The sequence below is a fragment of the Anastrepha ludens genome, chromosome 4 (assembly GCF_028408465.1).
Source record: "Anastrepha ludens isolate Willacy chromosome 4, idAnaLude1.1, whole genome shotgun sequence".
Classification (NCBI taxonomy): Eukaryota; Metazoa; Arthropoda; class Insecta; order Diptera; family Tephritidae; genus Anastrepha; species Anastrepha ludens.
In genome coordinates, this window is record NC_071500.1 from 57,244,300 (window position 1) to 57,262,996 (window position 18,697).

The window sequence follows — 18,697 nt, forward strand, 5'->3', positions numbered from 1 at the left end:
TGTAGAAATATAAATGCATTTGAAATATTTAGTTAGAAAGTAGTACAGAAATTGTGTATCGATTCTTGAGTGTAAGGTCGAATGCCTCTTCCTTTTCCTTTGTAGGGTTTTTTAATAACTGATGAGAAATAAGCTGGGACCATGTTTAAGAATTGTCTTCGGTTGTCAGATCTGATGCATCAATTTTTATTTTGTTCAATACTTTTTTTCGAATCAAACTAATTTTTAAAGTCCAATCGGAAACTGACCAACAACAGTAAATCAATATTGAAGATTAAAATAGCATTAATCATAAACTTTGTCTCCTGTTGGCCTCCTATCTCATTCATTGCGCAATGAATTTTTTGATGTGATAACGTCTTATAATTCGATTTAGCCCCGCTTTCGGCAACGTTCGATATCTGGCTCTCTCCTACTTGAGTGACCATATATATGTATGTATATACGCATATGTATATAAATTCACATATTTGTATTTGCATTTGCCTTCTTCCTGTGTGCATGGTAATGAACCATTTCTCTGTTGAGAATAGGACGATGATAGCAAAAGTAGGAAATGAAAGAGGGTGTTTCGAGTGTAATGTGTCTTGAAAAAGGCAAATCGATGATGTTTCCTCTTAGTGTTGTTGACGTCTGATGCACAATCGAAATTGAACATATCTTTCATGAATTTGATAAATGTTTCGTAATTTTTTAAACAAATAAAATTAAAATTTTGTTTTGAAAATTGCAACCATTGCATCAGTATTTTCTTATGACGTTGTCACGTTAAACTATCGTCAGTAAACCGACTTTACAGACAACCTCTTTTTTTTTATTGCATTTGTTCTGCTAGTAATGTGCAATGCCTCGAGCGTAAAGTTAACTCAGAAAGTATCACTGCCGCAAGCATTGACGTTCGAGCACACCCGACATCATTGCGGACTGACGAGGAACTCTTTTAGGCGGAAATAAATATTTAGCTTGCAATGCTTTAGGAAATAACAGAATCACGCAATATATCTTGTCGGAACCAAATTTGGCCTACATCGATATTTTGTTTCTTTAATTTATTATAATTTCGGACTTGAAAAATTAGATTCGACGTTTCAGGTTACCTGAATATGGCTTATTAATTGTCTTATAACTAATGTAACTACAATAATGCAAAGACAAATTGTCGTAATACATTAGTAATAACTGAGGTATTATTATTATAATATGGAGTTCGGTAATATAATTTACAAAAAAAAACAAAAAATCATAAAACATTGATATATGTATATGTAAGTAATTGTGTTTTGTTATAAACTACATACATATTGTTAAAACATATAAGAATTTATCTAATAAACAGGTAAAAGCATTTAGATTAAAGAGATTCGATCGATTTTTTAGCAATTTGCAATATTGACTTGATACTCAAATACTTAGTATAGACTATATCTACACCTAAATAATAATAAATAAATGTATTTTATAAGTCAACGGAAATTCAATATGTATCAAAATGTATGACACGTAATCTTAAATGAATTACAACTGAAGGGTTTTTTATCAACAATAACGTTTATCGAATTAAAATATCCAATTATCAAGTGAAGCCTCTAAAGTGAATCATATTGGACTGAGTATTTGAATTTTTTTTTTGTGATAAATAAAAATAGTTAATGTTTAGGAAAACTAATAGATCCCGCTTGCACGGAAAATTTTTGATAGCTTAAGAAGCATTTATTAATTTTGATCCAATTTTTCTTGCTCTAGTTAGGACTAATTCTTATAAAGATTGTAGTTGGAAAAAATATTATTAAATATTATAAATTGTATGCCCTAAAGTGCCTCTTATTTGCATCAACCTAATATGCTTAACTACATACATACACATGTATATTAAACTATGCGAAAAATACAAATTTAGTGAGCAAATCGCAAGCTTTTGAGAAACTAGATAGTAAAAATGTCTTCTTTTTTAGTAAAAACGCAATAGATATTAAGATTTAAAACGAAATGAGTACTAAAATGTTGCCAAAATCAGTGTAATGAATAATAAAATGTTTTATTTATTTTTTATGTAACTCCGTTCAACGGTAGTTCGATATGTGTACGATACTATTACTCAATGGTATTTAAATCAAAGTCATAGGCCTCAAAGTTTCAGTTAGGACCCTGCAATAAAAATTATACGAATTTTATATATGGCTATGAAATGAAAAGTCGGTCGCGGTAGTCCAGCGTAAGTGCACTAGCCTGCCATCCCAGAGGTTGTGGGTTCGAATTCCACGTAAGGCACGGTCCTCGCACTATTCCAAATTTACCTACTTACTAAAAAAACACATTCCTCCAATTCCATTCCTCAATCCCAAAAACTTATCCTTCCCATCTTTACTCCCGCTCAATAGTCTACGCGTTATTTGTGTTGTGTAGTGGCTGCTAAACAAGCATTTAGCGGAGTCCTCAACCATCTGTGCGATCCTTCTGCCTGAAAAATATGAGACACAGATGGCGCTCCAAGCAGTAAGAAGGAGTTGTTCCTAAGCAACGACAGGCGGGCATTCCCACTACTTAGGACTGGTAGCGGCAGGCTAATCAGAACAGATTAACGAAACCAACGCAAGACTGAGTCTTGTCGAGGCCCTATGCTCCCTAGAGGCTTGAACAAGGAAAAAAAATGAAATGGAAAGTGGTTGCTTAACCCTAAAGCACACAAGTGAGCCTCTGAGGCTCAAATCTATATCATGACTGCAGTTTCTTCATGGCTTTAAAAAAAAAGTCTTTCATCTTTTTGGTATTCTTCAATATAAGTTCCTTAATTAATTTAGTGTTATTAGTTTTCAAAATATAAATATATTTAATCTCAAAAAAAATTTTTAATATAAATGTTACACATTTACACATATGTGCCTAATGAGCTCCTTCATATTTTTGGGTTATTGTTATGCTATTTCAATTGCAAAAATGTATGTCAATGCAAATTTGGTTCGAATAAAAAAGAATACGTTGATTGTGTCAGTAACTTGTGTAATAATATAAAAAAAAAATTCATAACGGTTGATATAACTACCGTCTGTTTTGATAATCTCTAACGGAATATTGATCATTGTATAGACATTGTTTATGTACGTTCGAAAATTTTTGTATTTATTTTCAATAATTGCTGAGTGGTACAACGTTCGTCATTTCGTTTGGATTATCTTGGTAAGTACAAAATTCATAATTCCGAGATTCTCATATCGAAAATAATTCAAAAAAACATATTTTTTTATAGAAAATGGCGAAAACTAAACTTAGTGATACACAAATTGCACAGGCTTTAGAAAACTCTGTTGAAGAAGAAGAAGAGTTCGTTCTTCCTGATTTTTCTTCTGATTCGGAATCAGAATATGTTTTTTCTGCTTCGGAAATTGAAGATGAGTTTTCAGACGATGGCGCTGAAAATATTGAGGACGCAACAGAAAATATGGCAATTTACAAAGGAAAAGATGGAACTATATGGTCGAAAAGTCCCCCACCAACCTCGAAAATTCGATCTTCCAACAAAATAAAAGGCAAAGTTGATAAGGTTTTATTGCCTCCAGGGAAAACTTTGGAAAATATACTTGATTGCTTCAGACTGTTCATTTCCAATGAAGTTTGTGCACAAATAATCCAATACACTAATCAAGAAGCGGAAAGGGTATATGCTAATCAGTCGATAAAATGGAAAGCACTAGACAATGATGAGTTATTATCTTTCTTCGGACTTCTTATGACAGCAGGACATATGAAATCAAACAATCAAAATTACCGTTTATTTTGGGATCGGCTTTATGGAATAACAATTTTCAAAGCAAGTATGTCAAGTCGCAGATTTGAGGAATTATTGCGTTTTATACGTTTCGATGACAAATTGACCAGATCCTCACGACGACTAGGGGATAAGTTGGCCCCTATTCGAAATATTTGGGATATGATTAATCACAATTTAGGTAAATATTATATGCCAAGTGAATATTTAGTTGTCGATGAACAACTCATGCCATGTCGAAGCCGCTGTTGCTTTATTCAGTATCTTCCTTCTAAGCCTGACAAATACGGCATAAAAATTTGGTGGCTGTGTGACAGCAAAAACGCATATCCTCTTCGAGGAATTCCTTATACAGGAAAAGAAGGAAATACGAGAAGTGTTGGCCTTGCTAAAAATGTCGTTGAACGACTTTGTGAACCCTATTACGGGACAAACCGAAATATAACAATGGATAACTATTTCACAAGTAAAGAATTAGCAGAAAACCTTCTTGGTAAAGGACTCACTATCGTTGGAACTTTGAAAAAAATAAGGCTTGCATCCCGCCTGAATTTTTGCCCAACAGAAAAAGAGCAGTTTCATCTACAATATTTGGCTTTCAGAAAAATATAACTATTGCTTCACATGTTCCAAAAGTCGGCAAGGCAGTTATTTTTTTGTCAACAATGCATCACACATGCAATATTTTGAAAAACAGTGAAAAAAATATTTCAGAAATAAATATGTTTTATAATGAATCCAAGGGTGGTGTTGATACATTCGACCAACTTGTACATGAATACATGACAAAACGCAAAACGAACCGTTGGCCTCTTGCATTTTTTATGAATATGTTGGATGCAGCAGGAATTGCAGCATACATTATATGGACAAAACAAAATTCTTTATGGAACAGCGGAAAGTCTAACCGTCGACACCTTTTTCTCAGAGAACTTTGTGAGCAGTTAGTGGAACCTATGATATTGAAAAGGCAGAAAAAACCACACATGAGAATGGAGACACAAAGCGCAATTTCAGATATTTTGCAAATTCGCAACGATGTATTGCCTGTAAGTAGCAATGACAACAATAATAAAAGAAAACGTTGCTATATTTGCCCTTCAAAAAAAGCAAGAATGCAAAAGCAATGTTGTAAAATTTGTAACAAAAACGTCTGTAATGAGCATTCTCAAACAACCAAAATTTGCCAAAATTGCGAACACAATAAATGAATTAAATATGTAATGAATACAAATTTTTCAATTTATGTTTTTTTTTTCATGAAATAAAGATTTGAGTTATAAAAATACCATTTCATCAATATATTTACTTTTTCTTATATATGAGCCTCAGAGGCTCATTTGTGTGAATTTGTCATTTTTCAAATTGTGTGCTTTAGTATATTATATTATATTATATAATATAATTAAATTTTTTTATAATTTGAAATGATTTTCCGATTATTCCATTAATTTATGTATGTATTTGAATTTTGTTGTTTTTTTTTTTTTTTACTTTATTTTTGTAATAGAAATGAAATTTAGAAAGGATAAAAATTGGAAAGACTTCTTTGCGAAACATTACAACATATCCGGGTGATCGATGATACCATTAATCACATCGAAAATGGTCCTTTCTTTTACATTATTTGAAGTTATGCGACGTTTGAGAGGGAATGTGCGTAGGGGACGGCTCAATTTGTGGAAAGAAAACTCATAGATCTTGCACCATTATAACGCACCGTCTCACAAGGCTCATATTGTGAAGAGTTTTTTACCAAAAATTCGACAAATATCATCGAACAATCTCCGTATTCATCGAATTAAGCAATTATTTTGCGTGTTATTGAACAATTCCCGGTACTTTTTTGACATAATGTACAATTTTTATGTAGTTAATTATTTAAAAAGTCAAAATACAATATAACGATGTTCATAACGCTCATTTGCCGAAACGTCACCAAAAACTCTGCATAAGTATTCAGAAATGGTCACGAGCTTTGTTATTTGAAAATATGATGCGTTCAAAATTCAGTATCACATTAGGTGAAAATGTGTATTTACTCTTACTATGGAGGCATAGTAAATTGAGAACTTTGAAGCCCTTTTTGATTAAATTCAAGTCAGTAATATTTTTAATTTTTGTTGACTTATGTCGGTCATGCAAGAAAAAATTTCAACTGATATGGAGGTATCACAGAGATTATTATTACATTGTAAGGATTAATGCGTAAATATCGCAATAATGGTATCAACAAACTATGGGATTTTAAGAAAATTTTAATCCTAAACTATTTTTGAATAAGTTCGCCACCTATTTTTATATTGTTTAGAATTTTAAATTATTGAGAACAGTATGCGCATGAAACGAACGGTCTTGTATAGTACAGGGTCCGCCATATAACTTTACGGAATTAAAAATGCTGTAAAAAAGAAACTACTGAATATTTTTCCAAACTGTTTTTTTTATTTTGAAGTACAATCCTTCCGGTTAATTATGGAACACAACTTCATTAATATGGCTGCCTCGGCTAGCCATGCACCATCCCATACGATCGGCCCAATTTTTCAACACATTTTTGATTGTATTGTTGAGAACGACGGTGATCTGATGTTCCTGGTGATTCACGAACACTCTCGGCCACAACAGCAATATTTTCGGGTGTACGCACGGTTTTTGGTCGGTCACGCGTTGGTTTGTCAATAAGTAACCCAGTTTCTCTTACTTTTTTCGCAAAGTAACGCACATACGCTTCATTCGGTGCTTTTCTTCTTCCCATTGCCGTACGTAATTTTCGTACACATTCTGCAACATTACCATGATTTTCGAAGTAATGTCGCAATATTTCCCAGCGTTCTTTGAGCGTATACACAACCATTTTCGTTCAGCGGAAGAATAAAACTAATTTTCTGTCAAATCAGATGACAGCTAAGTGTTACCATTCTTCAAATAATACCTAGTTCAAATCCGTAACGTTAGATGGCGGGCCCTATATATAGCCTCAACCAGAAATAAAGCAAAACTAAACCGCTCATATACTGAAAATAAATTAAATAAGGAAAAGTATGGCATATTCTGAAACTTCCATTCCATAATAAAATTATCTAAAGTAGAAGTTATGTTTATACATTTCTAACTTCATTTATTTTTATTTTATGTTATCATTTATTATCTTTTAAATTTGATATATATATTTATTTCACTATAACTTTATAATTATTTATACTTTTTTGAGTAATTTACGCTTTTTAGTTGCTACCCCGATTTCAAGGTGTGTTCTACAATTAACAAAACTTTCTAAAGGGAGAGAGGGACAACAAAAAGCTCATTAAAATAGTCCCCTTCCGATAACCTTCAGGATCAAAGTTGGAGGATTCCTTGACGCCAAAAATTATGAAATATATAGTACGTGTCTTGAAGAATATCTGATCAGAAGTGTTTTGAATAGCATAAGTCGGTTTTTAAGGACGTCTATATTCGTATACAACAGTCAACTAAAATGCTTTCGTTTTATTTGGAAATCTAAATTGTGACGAAAAAGTTGGCAATTAAAATGCTATTAAAAAAATCGTCACAATTGAGGCCGATGACAGTTAAAGCAGTCAATTTTTGTGATTTCGTGTGGCAAAACAAGGCCCACACTAATCGATAGTCCCACAAGGGCCAGAGCCAATAATCGGAATCAGTTCCGCAAGAATCATGAATTGGTTCAGCGATTATGTATGTAATTTACATAAAGAGCGATGGTTCGGTCTAGAACGCTGCAGAACTGCAAAGTGTTTTGTGACAAGTCCGAACAAAAAACTGTCAAACTTTCTACTAAAACTTGGAAGGAAAGATGTTCGGTTGATGGTCGGTATTATTACAGGACACAACCCGTGGGGTCAGCATATGACCACCATTGGAATCATTGAGGACCCAGTGTGCCTGTCTTGCTTGGAGGAGGCGGAGAGTACTGAGCACTTTCTCCATGAGTGTCCTGCCTAAGAATGAGTAATATTCGTTCTCTAAAACTGGAGGATATTTACAGATTTACCAAAGAATCTTGAGAATTCTAACAAGACTAACTACCTCTATCTCTGTCTCTGTCTCTATTCTTTCCTATCTCTTGCTCTGATACTTTTTTCCTTTCCCCCTTTTTTTTAGATGCTCATATCAACAAATTAATATTAACTGCTTGTTCGATACACAAACATACTGCGACTTCGGCCGCTGAAAATTCGCTACTATTCGTACAAATGAAAAAATGTATTGCAACATAATTGAAAGTCCCACTAGAAATACTTATTTTTAAATCGTCCCGTTCGCTTGGGAACGCGCCTTGTAGAATCCTAAGCAGTATTTTTTCAATTAATAGATACTAGATTCTAGATACATTTTCTTATTTCTCTCAGAAGTAAAACAAATCACACTGAAAATCATTCTATTCGCACTCCACTACAAGTCACACATGCATGGGTATGTACTAGAAAAAATATACTTTACTAAGTAATATCATGAAAGGTCAACTATATCCATATATAATATTACAGCAATACAATCTTGAAACTTAACGCTTTTTGAAACGATACCATGAATGGCATATAAGTTCACGTAAAAAAAAATCGTTCAACAATATATATGTATAATCTCTGACAACATATAAAATCGCAGAAAATTAGATATTAGAGTGCAATTGGAGGCATCTACATAAAATATTTTAAAGCATGTGCTTGATATAGGAAATATTGAGTGTAATGAATGAGCAAATTACATTAAATAAATGTAAAACAATTAAAAAATAAATAATATATGTTATTCAGTAAATCATTTTATAAATACAACAAAGTTCAATAAAACTTGCAGTGGATCTTTTATTTGTTTCCTCACATTCGGAATCAATATCCGGTAAGGTCTCTTTTTATGCGGATTATTTTAATGGGATTTTGTAGTTGTGCGATTTGTATTTCATCCAAAAATTTCTTGGACACACATACATATAGGCTTGTTTAGTAAGCCCGCGTATAGGCAGTGAAACGCTCAAAGCTCACACCATTTGATCCATTGAATATAAGTAATAAAACAAATCAAACATCGACACATGAAATTGGTGGAGATGGTATAGATGATGATATAGATGAATTGCTTGTGGATGATGTCTTCAGTCACAATGATATTATTAATCTAACTTTAGATGTCATCGTAGATCTAGAGGGTGATAATGATGAGGAAGAAAAACAAATCCTCCTCACTGCAAAATTAATTCGAGAAGGTCTTCAACTTTACAGTAAATTAGAAACTCATCTGTGGCTCAAAGGAAACTCAAAGGCTGGTTCAGAATTGGGGGGCATTAATAAGACATTTACTGCAAATATCTATTGCAGAGACAGTCTTCTCTGATGATGAAAGTGATTTGGAACCACTCCGCAAACGGTGCAAACTATTATCAGATAGCGATAGTGGTTCGAAATAAGAAATTCAAAGGATAAGATAGAGAATGGTAGAGAATGGTAGAGGTAAGATTTTGCTTGATTTTTGTAATGATTTCGGATTAATTGTTTTAAATGGTAGAACAAAAGGGGATCTCGAAGAAAACTTCACTTTCCTTCTGTCGAGTGGGAGAATCGACAATAGATAGATTGCTGCATAGTCAACAAAGATGTGTTACAACGCTTAATTTTGAACTTTAAAATCAACTTTAGAAGTTGATCGGACCATTTTCCAATTGAATTGAAGTTGGGTGGAAGAGCCAGCAAAATGTCTAAATGTAACTTTGGCCATAAGTTGAATTGGAATATCCAAAAAAAGGAGTAGTATCAAAGAAACTTAAATATGAATTAGGAATTATAAGTAGAGTAAAAGAAGTTAATATTCAAGATCTTCAAGAAGCAATAGAACCGTCGTAGATAAGGAGCCAAAAGAAATCAAAAAGGTTAGCCAAGAATGAGTGGTTTAACAAAGAATGTGAAGAAGCAAGAATCTCGTCATTTCAAAGCTTAAGTGTCATTCGAGAAAGATATAATGAAACAAATAAATTGTTGCACTTAAAAGCAAATAAATATTTTAAAGAAGTATGTAAAAGGAATAGAGAAGAATGGTATGACAGGCTTATAGAAAATATCAACAACATTAAAGATAGCGCTAGCTGGTAGAAATTCGTTAAGGGGGGAAGCTGGTCTAGAGCGCAAAAAATGGGCATATTTTATGAATTTATTTTGACTCAACAAAGGAATCAATCGAAAATCTGTGAAATAGGTTTAATAATATAGCTTTCATGGTACAAATACAAAATTTTTCGTCTGAATTAATTTCAAAATGGCCGCTGTCCAGCAGTTCTCCTAAGGCGCCTATTTTGCTAGTGGGTCCATTGCCGAAGACGTAAACTCCTTAATTTTTGTCCTGGATCAAAAAATAAAATTTTTTTAGTTTCTATATAACAACAGAAAGAGACGTACGTAGAATTTTTTCGATATTTTGTTTTTTCGCGAAATGGTGCACGTTTGAACAAAAAGTTACAATTTTCACTATAAAGAACGACATAAAATTGTTGATTAAAAAAAAAACTATGTAATATAAATAAAAAATCCTACGTACGTCTCCGGAGAAAGGTATTTCGAATGTATTGTCAAAATTTCGTAAGAATCGGTAAAGATTTGTTCGAGTTATGTCTTCGGCCAGTTTAAAAAAAGTGATTTCGAGAAAAACGCGTTTAAAGTTGTAAGTAGCGTTCGGGGCATACCTGCGAGGCACTGCCGTCGAATGAAAAATTTGGGCATTTAGACATTTTTGCTGGCATCCCTCATTTGGTATATTATTTCTAAGACCCTAAAGCACCTTTTAAGACAAAAAAAATTTTTTCGATTTTTTCAAAATTCTAGACCAGCTTCCCCCCTTAAGAAGATAAAGGGTGAAGCTTTGGAAATAAGTCCCACCATATCAACGCATGAATTTAACGCTTATATTGAAAATCTGAGTCCCACTGCTAATGGCAAGGAAATTTTTATGCACACAACTTCCACGCTGATGATCTGCTTGCGGCAGTTTTTCCACCAGACGAAGTAAGATCTGTGCTAAACAAAGTTAAATTAAACAAAGCTCCAGGGACTGACAGAATTCCTTAAGAGGTAAAATTCCTTAAAAAATGCCCCCGATACCTTCATTATGGCTATAACAAGTGCTTACACAAATCTTTACGAAAAATGTAAAGTAGACGAGGCTTTTAAAACCAGCGTAGTTTTTCCCATATTCAAAAAAAAGGATCCTGCCCTAGTAGGAAACTACAGAGGAATTTCATTTATGAACTGCATTGCTAAAGTTATGATGCGCATAATTAACGAAAGAATAACCTCTTGAACTGAAAGGAACAGTATTTTAATGGTGTATCAAGCAGGCTTCAGACAGAATAAGTCCACAGTCGACAATATATTCAATTTAGCTGCTATTGTCCATTTAAAATTCAAGGAAAAGAAGAAAGTTTACGCGCATTTTGTCAACTTTAAAGCGGCGTTTGATAGAGTATCAAGAAACGCCTTGATATATAAACTGCACCATATTGGTCTTGCAACGAAACTAAAGAAGTTCATAGAGAATATATACAGCGATACAAAGGCAGTTGCATGGAATGGCTCAAGAGATTTCAGTTACATTCAAAACAAACTCAAGCGTCAAACAAGGATGCTTATTGTCGCCATACTATTTGCTCTTTACATAAACGACTTACATGAAAGCTTAGAAGGAGGTTTAACCCTTTGGGGACGGAGCCGCTCGACTAGCGAGCGTCGCTGAGGACAAGAGGTATTGGAGTGCGCAGTAAAGAAAATAAATATGTACGTTGAATGTTATAAAAACTAAGGCTTTATTTAACACAAGAAAACTTTTCATAAAACAAAAAATTATAAACAAACAAATTAAAAAAATACAATACACATTAGGACGGGTCGATTTAAAAATCGCTCATTGCTCTGTGAAAATCGTATTCTAGGGATCAAAATAAGAAACTTTGCCGAAGGAACCATACCTCTAAAACGAATTCTGGTGTCCCCCAATTTGGGACGAACTTTTAGTGTCTTTTGACTTTTGTGTCTACGTATAAAGAACTTAACTTCTAACAGAACGTATGGCATGGCTAAGTACATACATATATCCCCGAAAATGATGTACAGCATATTTGTTTCCATGAATATCACTGTGAAGGGTTTTCCAAAAAAAGGTGTTATTTTGATATTCAAAGAAAAATGCTATTTTTTAATATAAATGATCGGATATTTATTTCATTATAAAGAGGAAGGTGTGCCGTTAATAGTGGAAAATAACATCAGGCAAATGACCTCCACGACCACGCTTACAGGATGAAATTTTCCAAAACCGAATTGCAAAGTGGCTGCCCTATGTCCTCGATAGCCTCACGAGTTCCATCTTTGAGATCTTGAATCAACCCTGGGCTGTTGGCGTAGACCTTCTCTTTCACGTGGCCCCAATGAAAAAAGTCACAAGGTGTTAAATCACAAGATCTCGGTAGCCAATTGTGATCACCTCTTCGAGAGATAACACGGTCCGGAAACTTTTCCCGTAAAAGATCAGTGGTTTCGTTTCTTGTGTCGTACGTAGCGCCGCCTTGTTGAAAATAAACGTTGTCCAGATCAATAACATCCAATTCCGGCCATAAATCCGGCGTTAATCATCTCTCGATAGCGATAGATAACACCTGTTATTGGAAACCCTTTATATGTACGAGGGTCGTTTGCAAAGGCCGTGCGAAAAATAATGAATCTTAATTTGTTTCGGGGAGAACCTTTTTTTATTTTCTGACATAGTTTCCTATTTGGCTTATACACTTCCTCCAACGCTGTTCTAGTTTGTTGAAGCCTTCCGAATAATAATATTTGTCCAAATCTCAAAAATAGCCATTCGTTTCTGCAATCACCTCCTTGTTTGAATAAAATCTTTTCCCGCCAGCCATTTGACGGGAAGAGGAATCCAACAGAACTAATTCTTGGGAATGGAAGCGATGTGAAACGAGTTGGAACCCTATTCCCCATTAATATTGCAACCACAACTGTTGAGGTGTGAACAGGTTGTATTGATGAAAAAGAAAAATCCCTCGACTTTCTCGATTCAAACGAATGTCCAACACAAAGAAACAGACCGATCTGGCTGAAACTTGTTATATGTTCTTTCAAGAGATACTAGTAGCTAACCTCGATGCGCCAGTAGTGTCATCTCCAACTACCCTCATATTTAGTACAGAAATGTTGTTACCTTGCGGTTGCTGAATGTACGACTCAGTAAGTGGTTATTTTAACGCATTCCAAAACATTATTTTTTTCTGACAAAATAAAACAGATTTTCTCTCGCATTATAACAAAGAAATTTACCTGGTAAACTGTTTATATTAGTTAGGAAACTGATTTCAATTCAACATAAATTTTGTATGCTTGTAATCAAAATTTTAAACGACAATATCGGCACTACATATTTAAGAAAAGCTATTCATCTTAAGACTCTCATACATATATTCACGCCCATATATCATCAATTCCGAATATTTTTGAATGCTAACACCAAACAAAAATTTCATATTTCAAGTTTATGAATGCTCGCTAAGCCCGTCCCGATCCCTCAGTATTGATCTGCACTGACAACGTAGCATTACTCCGATTGCCCAATATTGTCTCCAACACAACACTTTTGGAACTGCTTATTATATCCGCAAAAGCGCGTGCATCATTTTCTTTTTCTTCCTGCAAATGCATCACTTTCTCAGTTAAGTATGTTAGCTTCTCCTTGGCATATTCGAGTCTAATGGTTGAGAAACAGCTATGTTTATTTAAAGCTCTATTATTTTGTCGTTTGATTTCTTACTCATGTCTCATTTGGTAAATTTGTGCTGGTGTCATATCGTCGCCCTCCGTATTCGATAAGTTACTCAGCGAAGTATTCTCAAAAACGAAGGTGCCTATCGACGATACTGAGCTCATACTGTTCACATAGTCGGCAATGCGTTGCGTGCGTTTCTTGCGCTCTGAATGTATTTCGGTTTCCTTCTCAAGCTCCCGGATACGCGATTCCAAACGTGAAATTCGCACTTTCTGTTTGGCCACCTGATCATGAAGCGCTTCGTTCTTGACACGATCCTGTTCACTACGCATAACTAGTATTTTATTATGTTTCAGTAGTTCATTTTTTTCAGCTTCCAATGAATCGAGTATAGTGATGAATTCTTCCTGAAATATTAAGCAGATTATAACAACTTTAATTCTATAAATGAATCTACATAATGAGTTTTTTTTTCGCTATCCCACCTTGCGCAGCTCACGACATGAAAAAAGAAAATCGCCTGCTAAAGCTTTCAGATCAGTTTCCAAATGCGCTATGTTCTGATTCAACTCATCAATATGTGTATCTTTGTTTTGTATTAAGTTTTCCATATTTTCCAGCTTCAAGCGAATTTCCTCCTCTCGAAACTCTCCCTCCTTATGTATTCGCTTCAAATCGTTTAATTGCCGTGTCATCTCTTCCAAACGATTTTCGTACTGGTAACGTTGCACATTCATCTTTTCATTCATATTCGTTAAATTCAAGCCATTGTAATCTGTTTGTACCTCCAGCGTATTCGCCTTGATCTTAAACCTCAGCACATCTTCGTTGAGTGTTTTGTTACGCACCTTCAGCGCCAAGACTTTACCACGTTGCTCTTCCAGTTGTGCTTTGAGTGTGGCAATTTCTTTTTCGAGACCTTCAACTTTAGCTCGATGCAATATTTCAGTTTTTCGTACGACTGTGTTGTAGCGATCAAAAGAGGTGGTACTCGCATTCAGTGTCTCCCTGGCTTCCTCATGGCTTAGCGAACGATCACCAGAACTCTTTGTGATTGTGCCATCATTGCCAAAGGCAATGGGTCGACCATCAATGGTATGCCTATCTACCATGTCCAGGCGCTCTTTTAATTCATGAACTTTCTGCTGTAGATGCAAGATTTGTTGTGCGCGGCCACGCCAGTTGAAGTTCTGTGCCTGTGAGTTCAGTGTAGTCAAATTAAAATGCTCACCGATTTCCTGTTGCAGACATTTTTGTGCAAGCTTGAGCTGATTTTGTAATTCGGTATTTTTATTTCGCGTTTCAAATAATTTCTGCTGTACAGTACTTAATTTGGCGCGCAGCTCATCTGATGGGTCCTGGGGAATGAAAAAAACAACAAAAGGAACTTATCACTACATACCTCTGGAAATTTCGAAAACGTCAAACCTTGTGAGTTTCGGCAACTCCATTGTGCAGCCTATCTTCAGCATGCTTTAGTTCGCGTTCCAATTTTTTAATTTGCACATCTTTTTTGCTAACTTGATTTTTAGTAGTTTCCAGCTCAGCACGAAGTACGCGATTCTTTTTACTTAACTCCAATAACTTGGAGCTTGCTATAGACGAATTGCAACGCAACTCGTCAATGGGCACTGAGTTTAGCACTTCATTTAGACACTGTATTGAACGTTTTAAATCGGAGATTTCTGCATTTTTCGCAGTAATGGAATTGCTCAAATTTTGGTTCTCTTCGGAAACCTCAATCAATTTTTGTTTCAGCGGAACTTTAGGGGCTTTTTTAGCTCTCCCATCCCTAGCTAGATCATCCTTACTTGTGCCAATATCTTCAATGATTTTCGCCAATTTTTCTTTGCTGCGGCGCTTAGCCTTTGGTGTCTCAGTGACTGTAGCCTGATCCACCTTCTGTATAATATCCATTTAGTATAAAATTATATAACTATTTATGCAAATATATTATGTTATTTTATTATGAAATATAGACGCATACATAAGTGGCTGCGAGGAAAAAAAAATTGTCTTAATCAAAAATTCCAAATGTCTGTCAGGCTATATTGTGAATGCTTTATTCACTGTTAGATAAGCTGGAATGTCAGCGTTGGCGGTAAGTATTTAGCAAACCTTGTATAATCAACGTATTTACTTTCCCAAGAGAGTCTGGTCTACATTTTTGAATTATCCGAATTTATATCCGTCCCAGGACTTTCACATCAGAATCATTTCCCTCAGTTTTGCAATTTCATATGTAAATAATTTTTCTACATCGGCTTCAGATTGCTTCAAACAACTTAAATAGATTTAATGCTCTAATGACTTTACAACAGAACGTCTAAATCGGTGATGTGCAATAACGCCATGTACAAGAAAGCCTAATAGTTTTCTTCCACTTTGCAATTGGATATAAAACCACGATTTCGATAAAGCCTTAGTCCTGGAAATGGAAATAAAATCATTATCAGATAACTTTTAAGAAAGAGAACCCCTAATTACGGATAGACAAACGTACTGTCAATAAATATCTAAACGCAACGAAGAGACCGTTAATTCAATGTATTAATGAACGTTCTCTGCTAAGAGTTGTATTCGTATATATAGTAGTTATGTGCATACAACAGCAACGAAAGCCGGAAATTATTAAACTCAAACGTTCTCGTTAATTCACAATTAACTTCCCTGTAATTTAAAATGGATGTAGTTTCCTCAGTTATGAGTTGTGAGTCAATTGTGAATGATGGTAATTTTAAATTAAGCTCTGCTCTAATATATTAGCAATAGATGGCGCTGTGAATAATGTCTTTGGAGACTTTTTCGTACACACTAAATTCCTGTATTACCAGGTAATACTATAACCAAATAATTTCATCCTTTTGCAGGCAAGTTTACCTTTCTTTCGGAAGTTTTTTATTTATTACTTTTAGTAAATATACAGTATCTATACAATGATGCACAATTAATAAAATTTGGTCTAATGCATGTAATACATTTTCCTCTCCTTTTCATTACCTTGCAACCCTATAAGCGGTTGACGTGTAATATAAACTGTCAAATATCAGACGGTCAACAGAAAATAATCAACCGAAAATGGATGGATTTATGATGGTAAATTACTATAAAAAATAAATAAATTATATGTGAAAATGTTTAATAAACCTACTCCATTGCTAGGAGCCCACATTGAACATCATCAAAGGCATGTGCATCATGGACAATGATGGCAACCGTATATTGGCTAAGTACTATGACAAGAATGTGTTGCCCACAGTGAAGGAGCAAAAGGCTTTTGAAAAGAATTTATTCAGTAAAACACATCGCTCCAATACAGAGATTATTATGTTGGATGGCCTTACTTGCGTCTACAAGAGTAATGTCGATCTGTTTTTCTATGTGATGGGCAGCGCCTACGAGAATGAATTGATACTGTTGTCGGTGTTGAACTGCCTGTATGACACGATAAGTTTGATATTGAAGAAGAATGTAGAAAAGCGTTTAGTTTTGGATAATTTGGAAATTATTATGCTGGCTTTCGATGAGATCTGTGATGGCGGGTATGTGGCAGAAGTGCGAAACCCTTTCTAATAGTTAATTAATTAAGTTATAGCAATTTGTTGTTATTATAAATATGTTTTTTATGCTCGCAGAGTTATACTAGATGCCGATCCAGCCTCAGTGGTAAAACGTGTTGATTTGCGCAACGAAGACATTCCCATTGCCGAGCAGACCGTCGCGCAGGTAACTAATAAAATCAATGGACTATTTTGGTAGTCCGTCGCAATTATCGTATTGGTGCATCGTTGTTATTAAACAATACGCTCGATTATCTTTTACATATACTTATTTTAACTTCCTACACATTTGATTATTTTTGGTAAATTTAGTTTAAAAATAATCTCATAAATTCGTTTATACTTTTTTTGATTTGCGAAATTATTTATAGCAATAAAAATTATGAATACAATACAGTAATTGCTTGCAGACGTAAGAAGTGCCTGTGTAAGAATGCCAAGCGCCCAAGTAGAAAAAGCCTTAGTAAAGTAAAAAAAGGTTCAAAGTGATAAAACATAGCTATTTGCATAAAGTTGTAAAGTTTATATAACGTATAAAAGCATGTTACGCATGTACTTCAATTGTGTAACCCATTAGATAGCTAAGATAAAGTTTGAGAATAAAAAATTGCAGAACGCAGAACGTGACAAACTCGTTTATATTTTCTTCGAATAATGCTTGGTCGTATATACATACCTACTTGATTTATTTATTTTTGTACAAAATAATTTTTTACGCATAAATGGAATTTTATTCATAACGTCGCTTGAAGATTACTTTCCAATAATACATATATGTATTACTGTATTTTAAAATTAATTTATTTACTATTTTTACCATTTTTCTTTACAAAATCTACACAAAAAAGCTGCTAAAGCGGAAACATTTTATTGCAATTTAGAAGTGTTTTTATATCCTTCTTAATATTGTTATATTATACCAATATAAAATAAATACGAAAAAGTCGAAAAAATTTATATTTTATTTATGTAACACACAAGTACACAACTAAGTTTTTCCATAAGTTTGATAAGTCATTTGTAACCCTTTTTTAATTATTATCTACAAGAATCTCTTACATTTGCAGGTGCTACAGTCTGCGCGCGAACAGTTCAAGTGGTCCATACTTAAGTGAACAATATGTAGATAAATCTGAATGCGCAGAGGAGACACAAAGAAAAAACAAGTTTTTTAAACTATACACAACTTTTCTAAAAGCGGAATACATTCGATTTTTATTGTTATTATAATATAATTTACTACCATATACAAATAATATATAGCAAAATATGCCAACATATAAATACTGTACAAATTGTGGAAGCACTTTCCTCGCATGCAATTCATTAGAGTTACGAAGATGTCTAACTACTCATGACAATCATCTGAATATCATCGTATATGCAAAACTCTCCAAAACAAAATCCCTCAATGGAAAAATTCTGCTAAATATTTTGTTTTGCTGTACATATATTGCAAGATCAGCTTATTATCCGGCAGAGCAAAGGTAATAGAATTCATAAGTCACTCGGTATAAACTTTTAGCAGTTGCTACTAGAGTAACAGTCCTCAGCCTGAAATAAAACCTGATCGTTGTGGTAGCATATTACCCCATTGTCG

General features: G+C 34.2%; 2 protein-coding genes across 2 annotated transcripts; one reads left to right on the forward strand and one right to left on the reverse strand.

Annotated features, from left to right (window-relative positions):
• Window positions 1-13,080: 13,080 nt before the first annotated feature.
• Window positions 13,081-15,938, reverse strand: LOC128861502 (coiled-coil domain-containing protein 13). Its single transcript, XM_054099673.1, has 4 exons — window positions 14,966-15,938; window positions 14,023-14,895; window positions 13,583-13,944; window positions 13,081-13,519 (listed from the first exon to the last, which is right to left on the reverse strand). Exons 1-4 carry the CDS (start codon window positions 15,452-15,454, stop codon window positions 13,321-13,323), a joined length of 1,923 nt encoding a protein of 640 aa, XP_053955648.1. The 5' UTR covers window positions 15,455-15,938; the 3' UTR covers window positions 13,081-13,320.
• A 586-nt stretch (window positions 15,939-16,524) lies between these two features.
• On the forward strand, window positions 16,525-18,396 carry LOC128861503 (coatomer subunit zeta-1). The gene is made up of 4 exons (XM_054099674.1): window positions 16,525-16,633; window positions 16,700-17,079; window positions 17,173-17,263; window positions 18,165-18,396. Exons 1-4 carry the CDS (start codon window positions 16,616-16,618, stop codon window positions 18,210-18,212), a joined length of 537 nt encoding a protein of 178 aa, XP_053955649.1. The 5' UTR covers window positions 16,525-16,615; the 3' UTR covers window positions 18,213-18,396.
• Window positions 18,397-18,697: the final 301 nt, after the last annotated feature.

Bases quoted from the DNA above. Each gene is read 5' to 3' on its own strand.
- LOC128861502 (XM_054099673.1), bottom strand. From the start codon at position 15,454: ATGGATATTATACAGAAGGTGGATCAGGCTACAGTCACTGAGACACCA. The intron at 14,896-14,965 runs GTTTGACGTTTT...TTCATTCCCCAG, and splicing joins GAGTTGCCGAAACTCACAAG to GACCCATCAGATGAGCTGCG. The intron at 13,520-13,582 runs GTAAGAAATCAA...CTCAACCATTAG, and splicing joins ATTTACCAAATGAGACATGA to ACTCGAATATGCCAAGGAGA.
- LOC128861503 (XM_054099674.1), top strand. The intron at 17,080-17,172 runs GTATGTGGCAGA...TTATGCTCGCAG, and splicing joins GATGAGATCTGTGATGGCGG to AGTTATACTAGATGCCGATC. The intron at 17,264-18,164 runs GTAACTAATAAA...TTACATTTGCAG, and splicing joins CCGAGCAGACCGTCGCGCAG to GTGCTACAGTCTGCGCGCGA.